The 20471-nt window shown below is 42.9% G+C and overlaps 1 protein-coding gene across 1 annotated transcript in view; it reads left to right on the top strand.

Annotated features, from left to right (window-relative positions):
• The window catches only part of GYS2 (glycogen synthase 2), a 65063-nt gene that overhangs the window by 21330 nt on the left and 23262 nt on the right, over positions 1-20471 (top strand). The window contains exons 5-7 of the mRNA XM_062194915.1: positions 8124-8268; positions 17646-17763; positions 18301-18421. Of these exons, the coding sequence (XP_062050899.1) occupies positions 8124-8268; positions 17646-17763; positions 18301-18421 (384 nt within the window). The remainder of the gene's footprint in view (positions 1-8123; positions 8269-17645; positions 17764-18300; positions 18422-20471) is intronic.

Below are 20471 nucleotides of genomic sequence, written 5' to 3'. Positions count from 1 at the left end.
AACCTTTGAAGGTTCAAGTGTTAAATACTAGTTCATCTGTGAAATAGTGTTTATAACAACAACAATTAGAAATAATAACACTTTCTGTGTGCTGATCTTTCTAAATACAAGGGTATATCAAGCAGTTCATAGGAAATGGATTTAAAAGATAAGTTTATTTTGGTGCAAAAACTTTCAAGTATTCTTTTTAAGTGTTTTTTTATTTGTTTTCTTCTACTTGGAAGTCAGAATGAGAGCAATAGCGAGAGATTGTTTTCATTAGTTGGTTCACTCCCCAAATGCCTGCAGCAGCCAGGGCTGGGCCAGGTTGAAGCCAGGAACCCAGAACCTCAACTAGGTCTCCCATGTGGGTGGCAAGAGTCCCAATACTTGAGTCATAATCTGCTGCCTCCCAGGATGCATTAACAGGAAGATGGATCAGAAGTGGAGTAGCCAAGACTTGAAACTGGCTCTCCAATAGGGGATGTAGGTGTCCCAAATGGCAGCTTAACTTGTTGTGCCACAACACTTGCCCCTGGTACAAAAAAAATTGAAATCCATGCCTATGAGGAAGTTCATGGAAAATGTATATTATTAAAAAAAAACTATGGATTTCAAGATTTTTATTTTTCTCAAAATTTTTATATCCTACTGGCCTTTTACATGCTACACCCAAGGTTATAATCATATCAGATATTCTGCTATTTTTTTCTTTTTCTTTTTTGACAGGCACAGTGGACAGTGAGAGAGAGAGACAGAGAGAAAGGTCTTCCTTTACCGTTGGTTCACCCTCCAATGGGTACTGCAGCTGGTGCGCTGCGGCCAGCACACTGTGCTGATCTGAAGCCAGGAGCCAGGTGCTTCTCCTGGTCTCCCATGTGGGTGCAGGGCCCAAGCCCTTGGGCCATCCTCCACTGCCCTCCCGGGCCACAGCAGAGAGCTGGACAGGAAGAGGGGCTACCAGGACAGAATCCGGTGCCCCGACCGGGACTAGAACCCGGTGTGCCGGCACCGCAGGCAGAGGATTAGCCTATTGAGCCACGGCGCTGGTCGTTTTGTTTTGTTTTGTTTTTATGTTCTGCTATTTTATGCCAATGCCTTCATACTTTTTGTTCTTGTCCTTTGGGAAGCTAGTTTTTCAACCCAAAATAACTTCCCCCAATTTTAACTTTCATGTCCCAGTTCAAAAGCCATTTTATTCATGAAGCCAATTTGGAGATACAAAGATGAATAACTTTTGGCCCCTGCTCTTGCAAATCTTTCATTCCCGAGGTGATCCTGACAGTATGAACACTAACTACGTAGCATGAGGCATGTTCCTCCAGACCCAACCAGAGCGAGCCAACCCTGCTCTGATCCTACACCTTACTCAGGCATGTATTCATTTCTGCTTGATTTTTGCCTGTTTGCTCATCAATTTATAAATTCCTTGAAAGCAACAGATGCACAAAGATTACTTAACAAATGTTTGGGTGATAGATTTTGTTGCTGGAATGGGCCTTATACAGCTTTTATGAATCTTCTGCTAAGCATACAGTAGGAATCCTCGATTCAAATATTTTCAGAGATGGTTGCAAATGGCCATGAAAGAATGTCCTACTGTTTTCCTTGTCTAATTGTTAGAATCATCAAATGAGTCTTCTTTTTAGTACTTTCCTCTCTGTGAGGTAGTAGTTGTTGGAATTGACTCATTGATAGAGCAGGAGTCTATATGATATAAAAGCAGGCCAGAGTGCACGCTTTGGAGTCAGATTGGTGATCAATTTAGGGTTCTGCTGGAATACATATGTAATAGGAATTTGACTATGGTCCAGTTTCTTGTGTGCTAAATGGTTCACTTTCCCCCTCTGTGGAAAAAAAAAAAATCACGTCTCAGTAGCTTATGAGGATCAAGTAGGGTATCCTGCTAAGAAGAGCCCCTGACATGGCGTGATGAAAAACTACTATAGTCTTCTTTAAGAATAACACCCTGCTGGGACTGGCATTGTGGTGAAGTGGTGTAAGCTACTGTGTGCAATACAGGCAACCCCTATGGGGACCAGCTGCCCTACTTCCAATCCTGCTCCCTGTTAATGTGCCTGGGAAAGCAGCCAAAGATGACCCAAGTAGTTGGACCCCTGCACTCATGTGGGAGACCTGGGTGTAGCTCCTGGCTCCTGGCTTCTGCCTGGCCCAGCGCTTGTGGTTAAGGCCATCTGGGGAGTAAACAAGTGGATGGAAGATCTCTCTGTCTCTTCCTCTCTCTGTAACTTTGCCTTTCAAATAAATAGATCTTAGAGAGAGAAAAGCACCCTGCCTATACAGCACCAGCGACTTTATCTACTCTTTTCTTTTAGACGTCACTACTTTCTTTTTTTTTTTTTATTTTTTTTAACTTTTATTTAATGAATATAAATTTCCAGTGTACAGCTTATGGATTACAATGGATTCCCCTTCCCATAACTTCCTTCCCACCCGCAACCCTCCCCCCTCCCGCTCCCTCTCCACTTCCATTTGCATCAAGATTCATTTTCAATTCTCTTTATATACAGAAGATCAATTTAGTATAAAGATTTCAACAGTTTGCACCCACATAGAAACACAAAGTGAAACATACTGTTTGAGTACTAGTTATAGCATTAAATCACAATGTACAGCACATTAAGGACAGAGATCCCACATGAGGAGCAAGTGCACAGTGACTCCTGTTGTTGACCCAACAAATTGACACTCTAGTTTATGGCGCCAGTAACCATCCTAGGCTGTCGTCATGAGTTGCCAAGGCTATGGAAGCCTTCCAAGTTTGCCGACTCTGATCATATTTAGACAAGGTCATAAAAGACAGAGTGAGGATAGTAACCAATGATCCTAAGAGTGGCATTTACCAGGTTTGAACAATTATACAGCATTAAGTGGGGAAGAGGACCATCAGTACACCCAGGTTGGGAGTAGAGCCATTGGTGGTAGAGTAGAGGTTATGATTACAAAGGAATGAGGCCCAAGTGTGCTAGACAGGGTCTAGAACAAAGGACAGAGTCATTATTAGAGGAGCTAAGAAAGGTGCTGTCTAAGCTACAAGTAATGTTTCTGATTGAGAGGCAAATAGAACCTGATAGAAGGGGCTTGATAATAATCTGTTGGGCTTTAGGCCTTGTAAGTGAAGAGGCCCAGGCCTACCTATCTCTTCACATGGGGTATATCCTAAGGGAGGTGTGAACCTCCTAGGGGAAGGCACTCTGTTGACTTTCATTACTTGGCTGGGCTGGGAGGAGAGCTGGCCAGGTAAAGGCAGGTGGCATCTCTAACAAGAAATTTACAGTTCTGCCTGCAATGTTGCTGACCCTACTTGACCATCCCCTCAGCTGCAGTGGTCCCTTTGGAAGTTGGGCTGAGTGAAGGGCTTTTCAGCTTAGAGCCAATAAGATCTGTGGCTCTGACCTGGGCATCCTTCGACTCCAGGGCAGGTCCATTTCCAGTGATCCAACTCTTGGCAGAGCTGCCAGGGCTCTTCACAAGCTGACTTCTGCTGAAGCCCAGGCTTACCACATTGAAAGCCACTGCAGTGGATTGGCCTGTTGGGTCTCCTTGAGGGCAGATCACTGTACAGATCAGCCATTAACAGGCCTGCCACCCATTGCTTCTGATGCCGAGCTTTCTTTTCCTCCTGGTTTGTGTTAAAGCAGACCAGAGGATGCAAGTCAAGGGAGTGCCCGTTTCCCATCTCTAATCTTCGGTGGCCTGAACTACAAGTCTATAGTCACAGGCATGTTCTGTAGTAGTTTTTCTAAGGTAGACAATGCCCATGAGGAAAATTATATTCTCACTTTAAAACTTTCTTTCCCTTTGGTCTGAAAGGGAGGTTTTTTCTACTTACTGTATACTTCACTGATGGCGAAGTGAATCTAGCTATGAGATTATTATTTGAGTTCTTATTTTGGCTATGCTATTGCAGAAAAATGTTAGCCATCTCTTTTATAAGGTCTAAAGATTAAATTGTGCATCCTACAGATTCCTTCATAATAGAATTAGTTTCCTACCTTGAAGAGAATAGAGAAATGAAAGAACAAGTTGGGCTTAGAATAGAGAAATGAGGGAGTAAGTCCTAGATCGCTTGCTGACAATAGCAATATCACATGAATACTTAGCAAACCGTTTCAATCATTAGATAACAACTTAAGAAGACATTTACCAGAAGGTCCAATGCCTTCTATAAATTTTAAGAATCATGTATTTGAAAACACCTCTTAAATATCTAACATGGTGTAGTTTGTTTAGCCAGTAAACTTAAGCACAACCATCTAAAATGTTTTTAGTTTCTTTCTACCAACAAGTCTAAAACATATGATACACAGATTCAGGTCCCACAAATTAAAATGTATCTTTGGTTGATTTTAGCAGCTTAAATTTATGGACAATCTTATCTATAAGCCATTTAAAATAAAACTCTTAATAAAATTTCCCCATGTGGACATACAATATGTACACACATATAATATAGCATAATAGACCAATATATCAATTTTAATAATAGCTTTTAAAATCTTTAACTCTTTTTGTAGATTGCCAATTGATTTGAATTGCTTTTTCTTTTTAGTAACCTCAGTTAACCATACTTTCTCTCAGTTGGTACTGTTAATACATTATTGGCTTCATCTGTTTACAGAGCCATCCCAAAGTACTGAATACAATAAAAGTGGCTGGAAAAAGTCCATAGGAACCTATAGGAGGACAGCTAAACACAGAACCAACAACGCTTTAGTTTTATGAGCAGCAGATCATATATAACTGTGGATGACAAAAGACTTTAAGTCGCCATGTTTAAAATTATAAACTCATCAACCAACAAGAGGCACTTGCTTACTTCACAGTATTTTTGAAAGCACCTGTAGGATTTTACAAGTATTTAACCCTTTAAGCCTCTGGGGCTTTCTCATTAAGATAACTATCATGTCTAGTAACACAAGATCATTAGACTTTTTAATTCTCAAACATTTGTATTAATAGCATTTTCCATTATAGAAAGTTGAAGTCTGGTACCACATCACATCTTGACAGTACTTCTAATATACTCCAAATAGACTGATTAGTTGGTGTCTCTATAAGATGAGAGACATAGGTCCTTCGATTCTTTCAGTTGGGCCCAAACTGGAAAAACCAAAGTCCAGGATTTACTGGAAATTTTAGAGACCAGATTGTTTGAAACTTTGATTTTTTGAATGCCTGTCAAGAATGTCAAGAAGGCTCAAAATCCAAAATATCTGGTTGAAATAAGATTTCTTAAAATCATGACATAACATAGACCAAATTTGATCATTGTTACAAGGTGATTATTCAAATTTTTGAAAAAAGCACATATTTAAATAACCCATAGCTCTTAATAAAAATTCAGCTGTTTTTGAACAATTAGAATTTAACAGATATCAAGAGAACATAATAGATTACTTTAACACATTGCTTTAACAGAGCATCAGAGTTTAATTCTATGTCAAAGAGAAATTGAGCTTCCTGTGATCTTTTGCTGTGAGGTTTCCTTCCTTTACCTTCTTTCATATTGGTGACCATGTTTCTGTGTTTCTGTGTGTAACACATCTTTAAGCATCTTTTGCAGGGCAGGATGAGTGGCAACAAATTCTTTCAGTTTCTGTTTGCTATGAAAAGTCTTAATTTCACCTTCATTCACAAATGAGAGCTTTGCAGGATATAGTATTCTGGGCTGGCAGTTTTTCTCTCTTAGTACCTGGGCTATGTCTCGCCATTCCCTTCTAGCTTGTAGGGTTTCTGATGAGAAGTCTGCTGTGAGTCTAATTGGAGATCCCCTAAGAGTGATCTGACGTTTCTCTCTTGCACCTTTTAGGATCTTTTCTTTATGTTTCACTGTGGTGAGTTTGATTACAACATGTCGTGGTGAGGATCTCTTTTGGTCATGTTTATTAGGGGTTCTATAAGCTTCCTGTACTAAGATGCCTCTGTCCTTCTCCAAACCTGGGAAATTTTCTGCTAGTATCTCACTGAAAATGCCTTCTAATCCTTTCTCCCTCTCCATGCCTTCAGGAACTCCTAGAACCCGAATGTTGGGTTTTTTAATAGTATCCTGTAGATTCCCGACAATATTTTTTAGATTTCTAATTTCTTCTTCTTTTTTTTGGTTTGCCTGTTTCCTTTCCTGTTCTCTGTCTTCTAAGTCTGATATTCTCTCTTCTGCTTCGCCCATTCTGTTTTTAAGGCTCTCTAATGTGTTTGTCATTTGATCTATTGAACTCTTCATTTCATTATGATTTCTAGTCACTATCAGAGTTTCTTGTTCCACTAGTTGTTTCATTTCATTTTGATTCCTCCTTAATATTTCACTTTCACGAGAGAGATTTTCTATCTTGTCCATGAAGGATTTCTGTAGTTCAAGAATTTGTTTTTGAGAACTTCTTAATGTTCTTATCAATTTTTTGAGATCCGCTTCTTGCATTTCTTCGATCTCATCATCTTCATAGTCTTGAATTGGGGTGTCTTTTTCATTTGGGGGCGTCATAGTTTCTTCCTTGTTCTTGTTAGCTTGGTTTTTGCGTTTGTTGTTTGGCATGTTGGAGATATTTGGTTTCTTCACTGTGGTGTTTTTTCTTGTTACACTATGGCTCTATATTAAGTGGACTGTCTGCTTTCAGTGGAGCCTTAGAGGCTTGAGATGAGTGTGGACTGAGAGCTGGGTTTGGTTCCTCAGGGTTGAGGGTGTGTCAAGGATGACACTCCCAGGTTAGGTGTGGTAAATCTCTCTTTCTTTTTTTGATTCAAAAGGGAAGTAATTCCGCACAGCTGAACGTAATTGGAGGTAGTTAGCAGGCAAATGATATACCCACAGGAGCCAGAGATTGGAAGCTCTTTCCCAAGGACCACACAGGGAATCTCTGCTGCCCTCAGTGTGGGCTCCAACTCTCCCGCAGTCTCCCACTGGGTTGCCAAGTTAGATGCCAATCTCCTGTTATTTCACCCCTCCCCACAGAGTCAGGTCTTTCTGCTAGGCTCAGGGCTGGTGCAGACCCGAGGCCGCCCCGCCCATGACGCATGTCCAAAATGGCGCCCGCTCCGTCCCGCTCGCCTGTGAGAGGCGAGTGGAGAGAGAGAAACCCGTGTCCGCATCAGTCACCTTTCTAACTCTTTTTTCTCTCTCTTCTAGTTAGCCTGGCGAACCCCTCCCCACGGAGTTTCAAGCCCCGTTCCCCCCAGCCCCCTCCCTCCGCCCGCCCGCTGGTATCTCGGGCCACGGAGGTTCGGCTCACCTCGCGCTCCAGCGCCGGCGCGCCGAGTCTGCCGCTGGTGTCCCGAACTTGGGCTCCCACGCTCTCCACGCAGGTCCACTGTGAATCACTAGTTCCAGAAGAGTTTCCTCTGCTGTTTCATCCCCTACTCTTCCTTGACCCTGCAGTATCTCCACTTATATTAAACTTTCTTTCCCCCCGGACTAAGTGTGCTTCCTGCCTATTCCGCCATCTTGCCGCCTCCTCCTACTTTCACATGTAGCTGTGTGTCATATAACATCCTGTAACTGAGTGAAAGGCCAATCGCCTCAACTATGGCCAATTATTTATGAGATGGTTGGGGATTTTTCTTTATTTTTTAAAAAAGTTTTTCTTTTAAGTTACAATGCCCAGAATGCAGGTGATTGTACAACTTACCGTACTATCTAATCAGAGTAGCTGCACACTCTGCAATTATAAAGTCGAAGGAGTTATATAACCATGGACAAATGTTTGTCTTTCTTGTTTTTTAGGTTCCCTTTCAGTAGATTAAGGTTGATCACAATTATCCTTATTTTCAGTGTCAAGTTGAATGTCAACTTTGTTTCACTGCTTCTGAGAAAAATATGATGAGAACCTTGGGGAGAGAAATTAGCTCTTTTGAAAATGCAGGCTAAGTAAAACAAAATGCTGTAAATTCAAGAATTATATTTGATTGCAGCAAAGTGGAAATGCCATTTATTTAGGATATTAAATAGCAGGAAAAGTGAAATAAACATGCTTTTCATAGCATAATAGTTATGTATTTTAGTAATGGGCTTAATAAAAACGTATTTACTGTCATTACAGCCTTGAGGAAAAACAATTTGTGAAATATGTGATTTTGTTTTGTTTGTATGGAAAGATTCATGTAAGCAAATGTGTGATTGTTTTTAACAGTTTAACATAGACAAAGAGGCAGGGGAGAGGCAGATCTACCACAGGTACTGCATGGAGCGAGCCGCTGTCCATTGCGCACACGCGTTCACCACGGTGTCTGAAATAACAGCAATCGAAGCGGAACATATGCTCAAGAGGAAGCCTGGTAATTATCCCCTGAGTTTGTCACCTGTTGTTCAGTTCTGAAGACAGTCGAGTGTGAAGATTTTCTTCTTCTGGTAAACAGTGGCAGTTAGAAGAAACGTTGCACTCACTCATTGCTCAAACCTTTACACTTAGGTTCATTCTAGATTCCAGCATGTTTGCAGTGAAACCAATGCTGGGTTTCTTCTGGGACATTCAGTGTTTAATCTGTGCTTACTGAGTGGCTGAGCTAGGCTTGATGTGCCCGAGGTGTGAACTCTCTTGTCCTAATGACATTGGTACGTGGGAGCAAGCTGAACTAAAGCTGCTCCTTGAACAAAATCAAAGCCAAAAACACAGAATGTGGGTAAGACTGTCCCAGGCCCACATCTTATATCATTGCTTCAAGGCTCTGTTTGGTAGAAGGCTGTTATTTTATCTCTACCCAGACCTCCTTGCAAGTTTTTCTAGGAACCATCCCCAGACCCAACCAGAATTTGCAAAGTTCTTTAACAGGATCTGGCCATAGCTGATTGGTGCAAAGAAGACAAGTGACATAAGCCAGGCCAACTGAGATGCTCCCACAGGAGGAGACTGAGCAGAGGTGTCTGTTTGAATGCTCTTTTGTATAACGGAAATGTCAGCTCTGAGGCTCTTGAAAGTGTCTATCTGTTGCACTGGAGACAGGCAGGTTAAACCGCAATGCAGTGCCCTAGGAGGCAGAAGCTGACAGAGGAAGGACTCTGGGTTCTCTGCAGTGATTTAGATCATAGTTGAAAATCAGTCCTGAGGTTCAGCTAAACGTTTGCCGTGACACACTCCAGCATCCTGTTAAGACATTCCTCAGTACACTTGTTCTTTTTTTTTGTTTGTTTGTTTTTTAATTTGACTGATAGAGTTAGCAGTGACAGAGAGAGACAGAGAGAAAGGTCTTCCTTCTGTTGGTTCACCCCCCAAATGGCCGCCACGGCCAATGCTGCGCCGATCTGAAGCCAGGAGCCAGGTGCCTCCTCCTGGTATCCCATGCGGGTGCAGGGCCCAAGAACTTGGGCCATCCTCCACTGCCTTCCCGGGCCACAGCAGAGAGCTGGACTGGAAGAGGGGCAACTGGGACTAGAACTGTTGCCCATATGGAATGCTGGCGCCGCAGGTGGAGGATTAACCAAGTGAGCGCCAGTACACTTATTTTTTTTTTAAACTTTTATTTAATGAATATAAATTTCCAAAGTACAGCTTATGGATTACAATGGCTTCCCCCCAGTCCACTTATTTTAAAAAGACTTATTTATTTCTTTGAAAGATGGAGTAACAGAAAGGACACACACACACACACACACAGGGGGAGAGAGAGGGAGAGGGAAAGGGAGAGGCAGAGGAAGAGGGAGAGAAAGTCTTCCATCCAGCAATCCACTCCCTAAATAGCCGCAAAAGCCACTTTGTGCCAGGCCAAAGCCAGGAGCCAGGAAGTCCATCGTGGTCTTTGATGTGGGCATCAAGGGCCCAAGAACTTGAGCCATCATCGATGATTGCCTTCCCAGGGGCCTTAGCAGGGAGCTGAATTGGAAGCAGAGTAGCTGGGACTGGAACCAGCACTGTGATATGGGATGCAGGCTGCACAAGGGGCAGCTTAATTTGCTGTGCCACAACCCTGACCCCTTTTACTGCACTTAAGCCAGTGCTAGTTAGCAAGTTTCTATACTTGCAGCCAAACAGCTCTATTTAATTTGAGGGTGCTTCTGAAAATCTGTAGGAAATGGAATTTAAAAATAAGTTTATTTTGGTGCAAAAAATAAAATCCATATGTATGAAGGAATTTCTGAAAAAAATAGTGGAAACATATATTATATGAAAAACTGCATGGATTGCAAAAATTTTTGTACCAAAACAAACTTATCTTTTGCTTTCATTTTCCATGAACTTTATGAAATATCCTCATTTACCATTTTCTTACATTTTCATTTTCTTAGGGATCTGAATGGAAAGTAGTGGTGAAAAGCAAGGCCTTTGTGCCAGACTGCACATATGTTCCTCGCTGTGTGACATTGTGATGGTTACTTCAGTACTCTGTGCCTTGTTTACACAATGTGGGTGATAATTCTCTCTTGTCTAGAATTGTTGCGTTGATACAAAGCGTTAACATATAGGAAGGACCGAGCTCCATGCCTGGTCTGTTGCAAAGGCTCAGAAAAAGCAGCAATTATCGATTTGTGTGGGTCACTGTCTAGATTTTCCCAAGTTCTCGTCTGGGCTTCTGGTTGCCCACAGTTGGCTTCACCTGGAATTTCCACAATATCATCTAATCCATTTAGGCCAGTGATAGAATCATGTGATGCTTCTAGAATTGTGAAATCTCTGAACGCTTTGTGGCTTAAGGTCAATGGATTTTTAGTAGATCATTAAACATACAACATTTTGGAAGAGTGTTTATAAAAAGGTATCATGTAGGCCGGCGCCGTGGCTTAACAGGCTAATCCTCCGCCTTGCGGCGCCAGCACACCGGGTTCTAGTCCCAGTTGGGGCACCGGATTCTATCCCGGTTGCCCCTCTTCCAAGCCAGCTCTCTGCTATGGCCCGGGAGTGCAGTGGAGGATGGCCTAAGTGCTTGGGCCCTGCACCCGCATGGGAGACCAGGAGAAGCACCTGGCTCCTGGCTTCGGATCAGCGTGATGCGCCGGCCGCTGCAGCCATTGGAGGGTGAACCAATGGCAAAAAGGAAGACCTTTCTCTCTGTCTCTCTCTCTCTCACTATCCACTCTGCCTGTCAAAAAAAAAAAAAAAAAAAAAAAAAAAAAAAAAGAAATAGCTTCTCCTGCCCCCACCCGGTAAGGCAGTGACCTGTGCTCTCCCTCTCCTAGGAATCCCCATGCCCTTCTAAAAAAAAAAAAAAAAAGGTATCATGTAGCATAACTATGATTGTATTTTCTGGTTTTTCTTTAAGTCTCCCCCAATCAATAATATAACCCGAACTAGGATGCTGAGGGCACCGTGTCAGAGCAAAAAAGCTGATGTTGGCTGGATCAAAAACTTACATGGGACAAGATATTTTAAGAATGTCACCATATACTATTTAGCAAGGGCCTATTTATTCCTGTATTATTATACTTTTACCATAACTCTAATTCAAAATAATTTTTTAAACATATATTTATTTATTTGAAATGCAGAGTAAAAGAGAGAAGGAGAGCCACCGAGATCTTCCATCCACTGATTCACTCCCCAAATAGCCACAATGGCCAGGTCTGGGCCAGGCCAAAGCCAGGAACCAGGAGCTTCATCTGGATCTCCCATATAGGTAGCAGGGGCATAAGCACTTGGGCCATCTGCTGCTGCTTTCCCAGATGTGTTAGCATGGAGTTGAATGGGAAGTGGAGCGGGCAGGACAATAACCACTGCCTATGTGGGATGTGGCTTCACAGGCAGTGACTTAACCCACTACACACCAGCACCAGCACCCAAAATAATGTCTGAGATGGAGAAGATGTTATTTTATTTAAAGTATTGGAAACAAGGCAAAATTGTACATTTTCTGATTACTAGTACACAATTGAATACCACATATACAATCAGTACCATATATTGCTTTATTTCAGTCTGTCATTTGCCTTTTAATAGAGTTATTAATAACCTTACAAATACTGATTTTCAGGCCTATATTAATAGCTTATTGTGAACTTTCGATACCTTTTTTTTTTCACTTGCGTTAGCATTGCCTAAATTTAGAAAGGTGGATGACGCTGGTGTTGCTTTCTATTTGGGAACTATAACAAGAAATTTAAAACCAGTATTGCTTCCAGGAAGAGGAAGTAATTGAAGGACTGAAGTGGGAGACTTTCCAAGGCATATATATTTTAGATTTAAATGAGGGGCTGGGGCCACCACCGTGGCATAATGGGTAAAGCCACCACTTGCAGCGCCAGCATCCCATATGGGCTCTGGTTCAAATCCCGGCTACCCCACTTCCGATCCAGCTCTCTGCTATGGCCTGGGAAAACAGTACAAGATGATCCAAGTGCTTGGGTCCCTGCACTCACGTGGGAGACCTAGAAAAACTCCTGGCTTCGGATGGGCACAGCTCCTCCCGTTGCAGCCATCTAGAGAGTGAACCAGCAGATGGAAGACCTCTCTCTTTGCCTCTGCCTCTCTGTAACTCTGCCTTTCAAATAAATAAATAAATCTTTAAAAACAATAAATGATGGGCTGGCATTGTGGTGTAGCAGGTTAAGCTACCACCTGCAACACTGGCATCCCATATGGATGCTTATTTAAGTCCCCACTGTTCCATTTCCAATCCAGCTCCCTGCTAGTGTGCCTGGGAAAGCAGCACAAGATGTCTCAAGTGCTTGGGCCCCAGCACTTATGTAGGATACGTGTATGAATCTCCTGGCTCATGGCTTTGGCCTGGCTCAAAGAGAGGCAGAGAGATTTTCTAAATACTGATTCACCCCATAAATGGCCTCAAAAGCCAGAACTGGGTCGGGCTGAAGCCAGGAGCCTGGAAATCCATCTGGGCCTCTCACATGGATGGCAGCAGCCCAAGCACTTGGATTCTCATCTCCTGCCTTCCCAGGCACATTAGCAAGAAAACTGTGTCAGAAGTGGAATAGCTGGGACTTGGACCAGCCTTCTGATATGGGATGCTGGCATTGCAAGCAACAGTTTAACCTGCTATGCTGCAACACTGGCCCTTAAAAATAAGTTTATTTTGGTGCAAAAAGCTTTTTAAATGCTTATATAAAGGAGACTTCAGAAAGTTTGTTGCTAATATTCCACTGTGACTATGTGCTACATGTTCTGTATCCATTGAGATGCATGGGTTGATTTCTTATCTGGGCTAATGAGACTAGCCTGCAATGAATATGGAGGAGCAGGTATCTCTTTGATGCGCTGCATGCATTCCACTCTGTTATACACAGAAATGGGATTACTGAGTCACGTGGCAGATCTATGTTTAGTTTTTTTTTTTTCTTGGAAACTACATGCTATTCTCTGTAATGGTTGTACTAATTTGCCTTCTGATCAACAGCATGTAAGTGTTCCCTTTTCTCCACAGCCTTGCCAGCATTTGTTATCTTTTATCTTTTTGATAACAGCCACATAATGAGACAAACTTCATTATGCTTTTGATTTGCATTTCCCAGAGGCAATGATATTGATCATTTCCCCATATATTTCTTAGCACAAGGAATACTATTCAGCCATTAAAAAGAATAAAATCCTGGCATTTACAGCAGAATAGGTGAAATTGGAGGTATTCATATTAAGTGAAATAAATCAGACACAAAAAGACGAATACTGAATATTTTTTCTCATATGTGGAAGGTAGGGGAGGAAAAGTTATTCTGAATTTGGAATAACAATTACCAGGGATTGGAAAGGATGAGGGTGAAAACTGGGAGGTAGGATAGGCATCAAAGCTCAGTCAGAAAGGAGTCCAGCAGTTCTCGTGTTCCTTAGTGCAGTGAGGCAGCTGTAGTCCACAGCAGTGCGTCGTGTGCTATGTAAGGAAAGGAAAGAACTGCTCTGAGTGCAGCTCTGAGTGCTCTCTGAACACCGAGAGAAGGTGGGAACATGGGGGTGCTGATGGCCCAGGCTGCTCAGTGGACACTGTGTGTATCTTTTGAAATTCTGCGCTGTGTGCCATCAGTGTATACAAGTTATTACTTGTTAGTCAAAATTTTTCAAATATCAAATAAAGGGGGAAAGCTCATGAAAAATGAATATTGTAAAAAAAATTATGCATGGATTTCAAAAAATTTAGCACTCATATAAACATCCTTTGGTTCCATTTTCCATGCACTTTTCAAAGTCCCTTTGTGTGTGTGTATGTGTGTGTGTGCATCTTTTTTTCTTTAAAGATTTATTTACTTATTTGAAAGGCAGACTTACAGAAAGGCAGGAGCAGAGAGAAAGAGGAGAAATCTTCCATCCACTGGTTCACTCCCCAAATGGCCACAATGGCCAGAGTTGGGCCAATCCAAAGCCAGGTGCCAGGAGCTTCTTCCAGGTCTCCCATGTGGGTGCAGGGGCCCAAGGGCTTGGGCCATCTTCTGCTGTTTTCCTAGGCTATTGCAGAGAGCTGGATTGGAAGTAGAGCAGTTGGGACTCAAACCAGCACCCATATGGGATGCTGGCACTGCAGGTGGCAGCTTTACTCACTGCGCCACAGTGCTGGCCCCGTGTGTGTATCTTTTGTATTGTTTAAATCCTATGGTATTAATGGCATATGAAGCCCTACGAAGGACCATGAAGGGTAAAGGCATTTTGAGAGGTAATTGTCATCCTATCCTAATCACATTGTATAGTTGAACATCTGGGGATTGTTCACACGAAAAGTTTCGCTGGAAATCGTGGCGGCCTAAATTTAACTTTGCTGTGGCAGTGTGTAAAGGAATATATGCAGCCTTCCATCTTCATTGATTCTGGCCAGCACTGTGGCTTAATAGGCTAATCCTCCACCTTGCGGCACCGACACACCGGGTTCTAGTCCCGGTCGGGGTGCCGGATTCTATCCCGGTTGCCCCTCTTCCAGGCCAGCTCTCTGCTATGGCCCGGGAAGGCAGTGGAGGATGTCCCAAGTCCTTGGGCCCTGCACCCGTATGGGAGACCAGGAGAAGCACCTGGCTCCTGGCTTCGGATCAGTGCGGTACACCGGCCGCAGCAGCCATTGGAGGGTGAACCAGCGGCAAAAGGAAGACCTTTCTCTCTGTCTCTCTCTCACTATCCACTCTGCCTGTCAAAAAAAAAAAAAAAAAATCTTCATTGATTCTGCATCACTGATTAAAAACCTATATTGAAAATATTCTAGGGCCGGCATAGCAGCATAGCGGGTAAAGCCACTGCCTGCTGTGCCGGCATCCCATATGGGCACTGGTTCGAGTCCCAGCTGCTCCGCTTCTGATCCAGCTCTCTGTTATGGCCTGGGAAAGCAGTAGAAGGTGGCCCAAGTGCTTGGTTCCTTGTACCCACGTGGGAGGCCCAGAAGAAGCTCCTGGCTCTGGGCTTCAGATCAGTGCATCCCCAGCTGTTGTGGCCACCTGGGGAGTGAACCAGCAGATGGAAAGACCTCTCTCTCTCTCTGCCTCTCTGTAACTCTGCCTTCCAAATAAAATAAATAAATCTTTAAAAAAAAGAAAATATTCTAAAAAAATTATATCTGTACTGAACATGTATGGCTTTTCATCTTTGTCATTATCCCCTAAAAAATACACTAGAGCAACTATTCACATGATATTTGCCTTGAATTAGGCACTATAAGTAGTCTAGAGATGAGTTAGAGTACATGGGAGGATGTGCATATGCTATATGAAGACACCATGCCATTTTATACTTGTATAAGGAATGTGAGCATCCTCAGATCTTGTTATCTATGGGGTTGGGGTGGGGGGTCCTGTATCCAATCCCCGGTGGATCCTGGGAAGTAATTGTATAGCAAATGCCTGATTACTTAATAAAAATTCATAAGCATATTTTTTTCTTAAGAAGTGACCAAGAAACCTGTGTTAATTTTCTGAAACCATTTCAAGAGAATGCCCATTAACTAAAAGCACCTTCAAACTGATGTGACGTGATTATAATTGTAGCTCACATCTCCACTGCCACCTGCTAACTTCTTTGACATCACTTCTTTTTCCTTGCCTTTTTTTTTTTTTTTTGACAGGCAGAGTGGACAGTGAGAGAGAGAGAGAGAGAAAGGTCTTCCTTTTGCTGTTGGTTCACCCTCCAATGGCCACCGCGGTAGGCGCGCTGCGGCCGGCGCACCGCGCTGATCCGATGGGAGGAGCCAGGTGCTTATCCTGGTCTCCCATGGGGTGCAGGGCCCAAGGACCTGGGCCATCCTCTACTGCACTCCAAGGCCACAGCAGAGAGCTGGCCTGGAAGAGGGGCAACCGGGACAGGATCGGTGCCCCGACCGGGACTAGAACCCGGTGTGCCGGCGCTGCAAGGCAGAGGATTAGCCTAGTGAGCCACGGTGCCGGCCTCCTTGCCTTTTTTTTAAAACTGCTATTAAATGTGTTCAACTTGGTAGGTGGTTCTCATCCCATTATCTGAATACTCTTTCTTTCATGTCATAAAGACGTATTCTGGAAACCCAAGAATATCCACGTATCCAAGCAATCAAATCTCCTGAGAAGAACATATCAGTTATATTAGAATAAAAAAAATAGAAATTAGAGGGGTGGACATTTGGCCTGGTGGTCAAGACAGAGCTTGAGACTCCCCCATGCCAAGTCAGAGTACCTGGGTTCCATCACAGCTCTGCTTCCAATCCCAGCTTCGTTCTCATACACATGATAGGAGGTAGCAGTAATGGCTGAGGTAGTTGGGTTGCTGCCATCCACATGGGAGACCTGGATTGAGTTCCTAGCTCCTGGCTTTGATCTGGCTCAGCCCCAGCCATTGCAGACACTTGGGGGGTAAACCAGTGGATGGGAGATGTCTCTGTCTCTCTGCCTTTGAAATAAATAAAAATAAATTAATTTTAAAATGTAATACTCTAAAGAATTGAAATCAGAAATAAGGGACTGTTTTTCCGTTTTCCCAAAGGATTTCCCACGCGCTTGGCCAAACCAAGATGGCAAGAGGTACCATAATACAGTGATTAGGAACACAGTACTTGAGGAAGACTCTCTTTTTTTAAAATTATTATTTTTATTTGACATATAGAGTTAGACAGTGAAAGAGAGAGACAGAGAGAAAGGTCTTCCTTCCATTGGTTCACTCCCCAAATGGCCGCTACAGCCAGCGCTGCGCCGATCCGAAGCCAGGAGCCAGGTGCCTCCTCCTGGTCTCCCATGCAGGTGCAGGGGCCCAAGCACTTGGGCCATCCTCCACTGCCTTCCTGGGCCACAGCAGAGAGCTGGCCTGGAAGAGGAGCAACCCAGGACTAGAACCTGGCTCCCATATGGGATGCTGGCGCTGCAGGCGGAAGATCAACCAAGTGAGCCATGGTGCTGGCCCGAGGAAGACTCTCTTGGTTCTGCTTCCACTCACCTGCATGTTCTTGGACACGGTTACTGATACTCTGTGCTTCAGTCTCTGTCCCTGAAAATGCAGGGAAGAGTACCCGTGCTCTGTGTTGTTGCAATGAGTATCTGAGTTGCATGATAAACCCTTGAGAATCGTGGGTGGTGCCCAGTGAGAAATCAATAAATGAATGATATAATAGTATCACTGCTTTGCCTCATGGTACCCATTACTCATTAGTATTGTAGTCAGATTCTCCTGATTTCCTCCCTTAACCAGGAGACTAGGTTCTGAGATTTTATGAATCTTAAATCAAATCGTAGTCAGAAACTAGCAATGTTAGTGGTTGTCTAACTTTATTTATTTAAGTATGTTTTCTTCTGCAATGGTACCCTCTCTCAAAGGGGAATTTTCATGATTTTGTTTTGTTTTCAGATGTAATTACTCCAAATGGATTGAATGTTAAGAAATTTTCAGCAGTACATGAGTTTCAAAATCTCCATGCCATGAACAAAGCTAGGATCCAAGATTTTGTTCGAGGTCATTTCTATGGGTATGGCTTTCTTTTCTTTTTAAAAATTTTGTATGTATGTATGTATTTTCATTTCAAAGGGAGGGGCAGAGAGAAAAGAGAGAGAGAGAGATATTCCATCTGCTGGTTCACTCCCCAAATAGCCACAGCATCCAGGCTGGGCCAGGCTGAAGTCAGGAGCCTATAACTCCATTTGGATCCTCTACATGGGTGGCAGAGACCCAAGTCCTAGCGCCATCATCTGATGGCTCCCAGAGTGTACTTTAGCAGGGAGCTGGAATTGGAATGAAAGTGGAGGCAGAACTTGAAGCCAGGCACTCCAATGTGAGATGACAGCATCCCAAGTTGTATCTTAACCACAGAGCCAAATACCGGCCCATATGCTTTCCTTCACTTCAAAAAAATTAGTAAGTGATTTTTAAGGATCTTTGTAGAAAGAAAACAGGATTGTTAGAATAAGTGTCTGTCTTCCTGGCCTCCTTTTCCCTCAGCAGAATTCATGGATACATTTTGTTACTGTTGATTTATTTCATCCAAGTCGGTTTTGTTTTGTTTTAGTCATCTCGACTTTGACCTTGAAAAGACCTTATTTTTTTTCATCGCTGGAAGGTATGAGTTCTCAAACAAAGGAGCAGACATCTTCCTAGAATCCTTATCCAGGCTAAATTTCCTGCTGCGGGTAAGAAACTTTTATGACATGATATATTGCTATTGTGGGAAAGACTTCCAATGGGAGGTACAGAATTTTCTTGTTTCTCAAATAGTTTTCAAGAGAACATACAACTTTGAAGACTTCAAATGATAACCTTATTCTAAAAATGACTTCAATCCTTCTAGTTCAAATACTGGAGTTATTATTTCCTGCATACATGTATTGGTCTATGTTTTCAAGTATATTTTTCTAACACTCAAGCTTGTCACATTATATGTATCAGGTCTTATGAAGCCATTATAACATTATTTCCCCTTACATGAGTTTGTAACCAATTGAAAGATAAATATCCACAAGTAAATAAAGAGCAAAATATCATCTTTTTAAATCAATGAAGATTGGCTTGGATTTATAACAGCAATAGAGGAAATGGCTTGGGTATATGAAAACAGATGTATTAATGAGGAACCTTGGTGTTACTCAAACTGTCCCATCACAGGCAGCTCTGGTCATAGTTGCCCCCCTCAGTTGAGTAAAGCCTTCAGAGAAGCAGTGGCTCATGATCAAGAACACAACCCCAGCTCTCTGTTGGGCATGGCAGACACAGTCTCGGTTCCTTTCCAACTCCCAGCCCTGCCTCCTCCCCGAGACTGAGCACTCAAAGTGTTCAACTTAGAGATGTCTCACCATATGGAAATACAGACGGGAAAAGGAAATTCTTACTCCCAATGATATGGAATCATTTTTGCTCAGTTTTCCAACTAATTCAGTAATTAGAAACATTTAGCAGTTGAAGTAGCTATAGACAATGATACCATGTTCAAATTATTAGCTGAAATTATTAGCTTATATTCCAATCCCAGTACATAAAAATACAGAATAAATATCTGGAAGATACTCCCAGGAGACCAGTGTAAAATTCTCTTGGTGAGGCCGGCGCCGCGGCTCAGTAGGCTAATCCTCCGCCTTGCGGCGCCGGCACACTGGGTTCTAGTCCCGGTCGGGGCACCGATCCTGTCCCGGTTGCCCCTCTTCCAGGCCAGCTCTCTGCTGTGGCCAGGGAGTGCAGTGGAGGATGGCCCAAGTCCTTGGGCCCTGCACCCCATGGGAGACCAGGATAAGCACCTGGCTCCTGCCATCGGGTCAGCGTGGTGCGCCGGCCGCAGCGCGCCTACCTCGGCGGCCATTGGAGGGTGAACCAACAGCAAAAGGAAGACCTTTCTCTCTGTCTCCCTCTACTGTCCACTCTGCCTGTCCCCAAAAAAAAAAAAAAATTCTCTTGGTGAGATACCAAGATAATCTATATTGTCCTGAGCCCTGTACTATGCTGTGGTTAAATTGTTTCTTGGACTTAGAATCTTTTCCTTAGAGAAGATGTTGTATCAAGTATGTTGAAAGATTTTCTGAAATCTCAATAAGTAAGTTATATGTCAATAAGAACATAAGTCAACAATAGAACTGAAGACTATAAAGATTATTCTGGAATAATGTTTCCTAGTATGCATCTGTTCAACAGACTATGAATGCATTCACAACTATATCCAGTACAGAGTATGTTTAGTGCCATTATTATTAAATGTATCCAGTTACTAAATATTCATTGTGTTTTTAGATGTGAAGAAATAAATTTCTTGCTGTTATATTATACATCAGAGACTATCACCAGTTTGAGAATTGTGGTAGTGAATTAAGGCATCATTTGGCACACTCCCATCCCATATTAAAGGCCAGTGGAGCCCTGGCTCCTCTGCTTCCAATAGAGCTTCCTGCTGCTGCATCCTGGGAGACAGCGGATTATGGCTCAAGTGCTTGGGCCCCTGTCACTCACGTGGGGGACCTGCATGGAGTTCCTAGCTCCCGGCTTTGCCCTGGTCCATCCCTGTCTATTGTGGGCATTTGGAAAAGGAACTAGTGAATGGAAGATCTGTCTCTCTCCACCTCTCTCTGTCACTCTACTTCCAAATAAACAGATCACTTTAAAATATATATATATATATATATGTATGTGTATATATATATATATATATAGAGAGAGAGAGAGAGAGAGAGAGAGTTACCACACTTGGAAAAGCAAGAA

The sequence above is a fragment of the Lepus europaeus genome, chromosome 6 (assembly GCF_033115175.1).
Source record: "Lepus europaeus isolate LE1 chromosome 6, mLepTim1.pri, whole genome shotgun sequence".
In the NCBI taxonomy this organism is placed as follows: domain Eukaryota; kingdom Metazoa; phylum Chordata; class Mammalia; order Lagomorpha; family Leporidae; genus Lepus; species Lepus europaeus.
The sequence above is the reverse complement of the archived record's forward strand: the minus strand, read 5'-3'. Positions and strand labels throughout refer to the sequence as shown.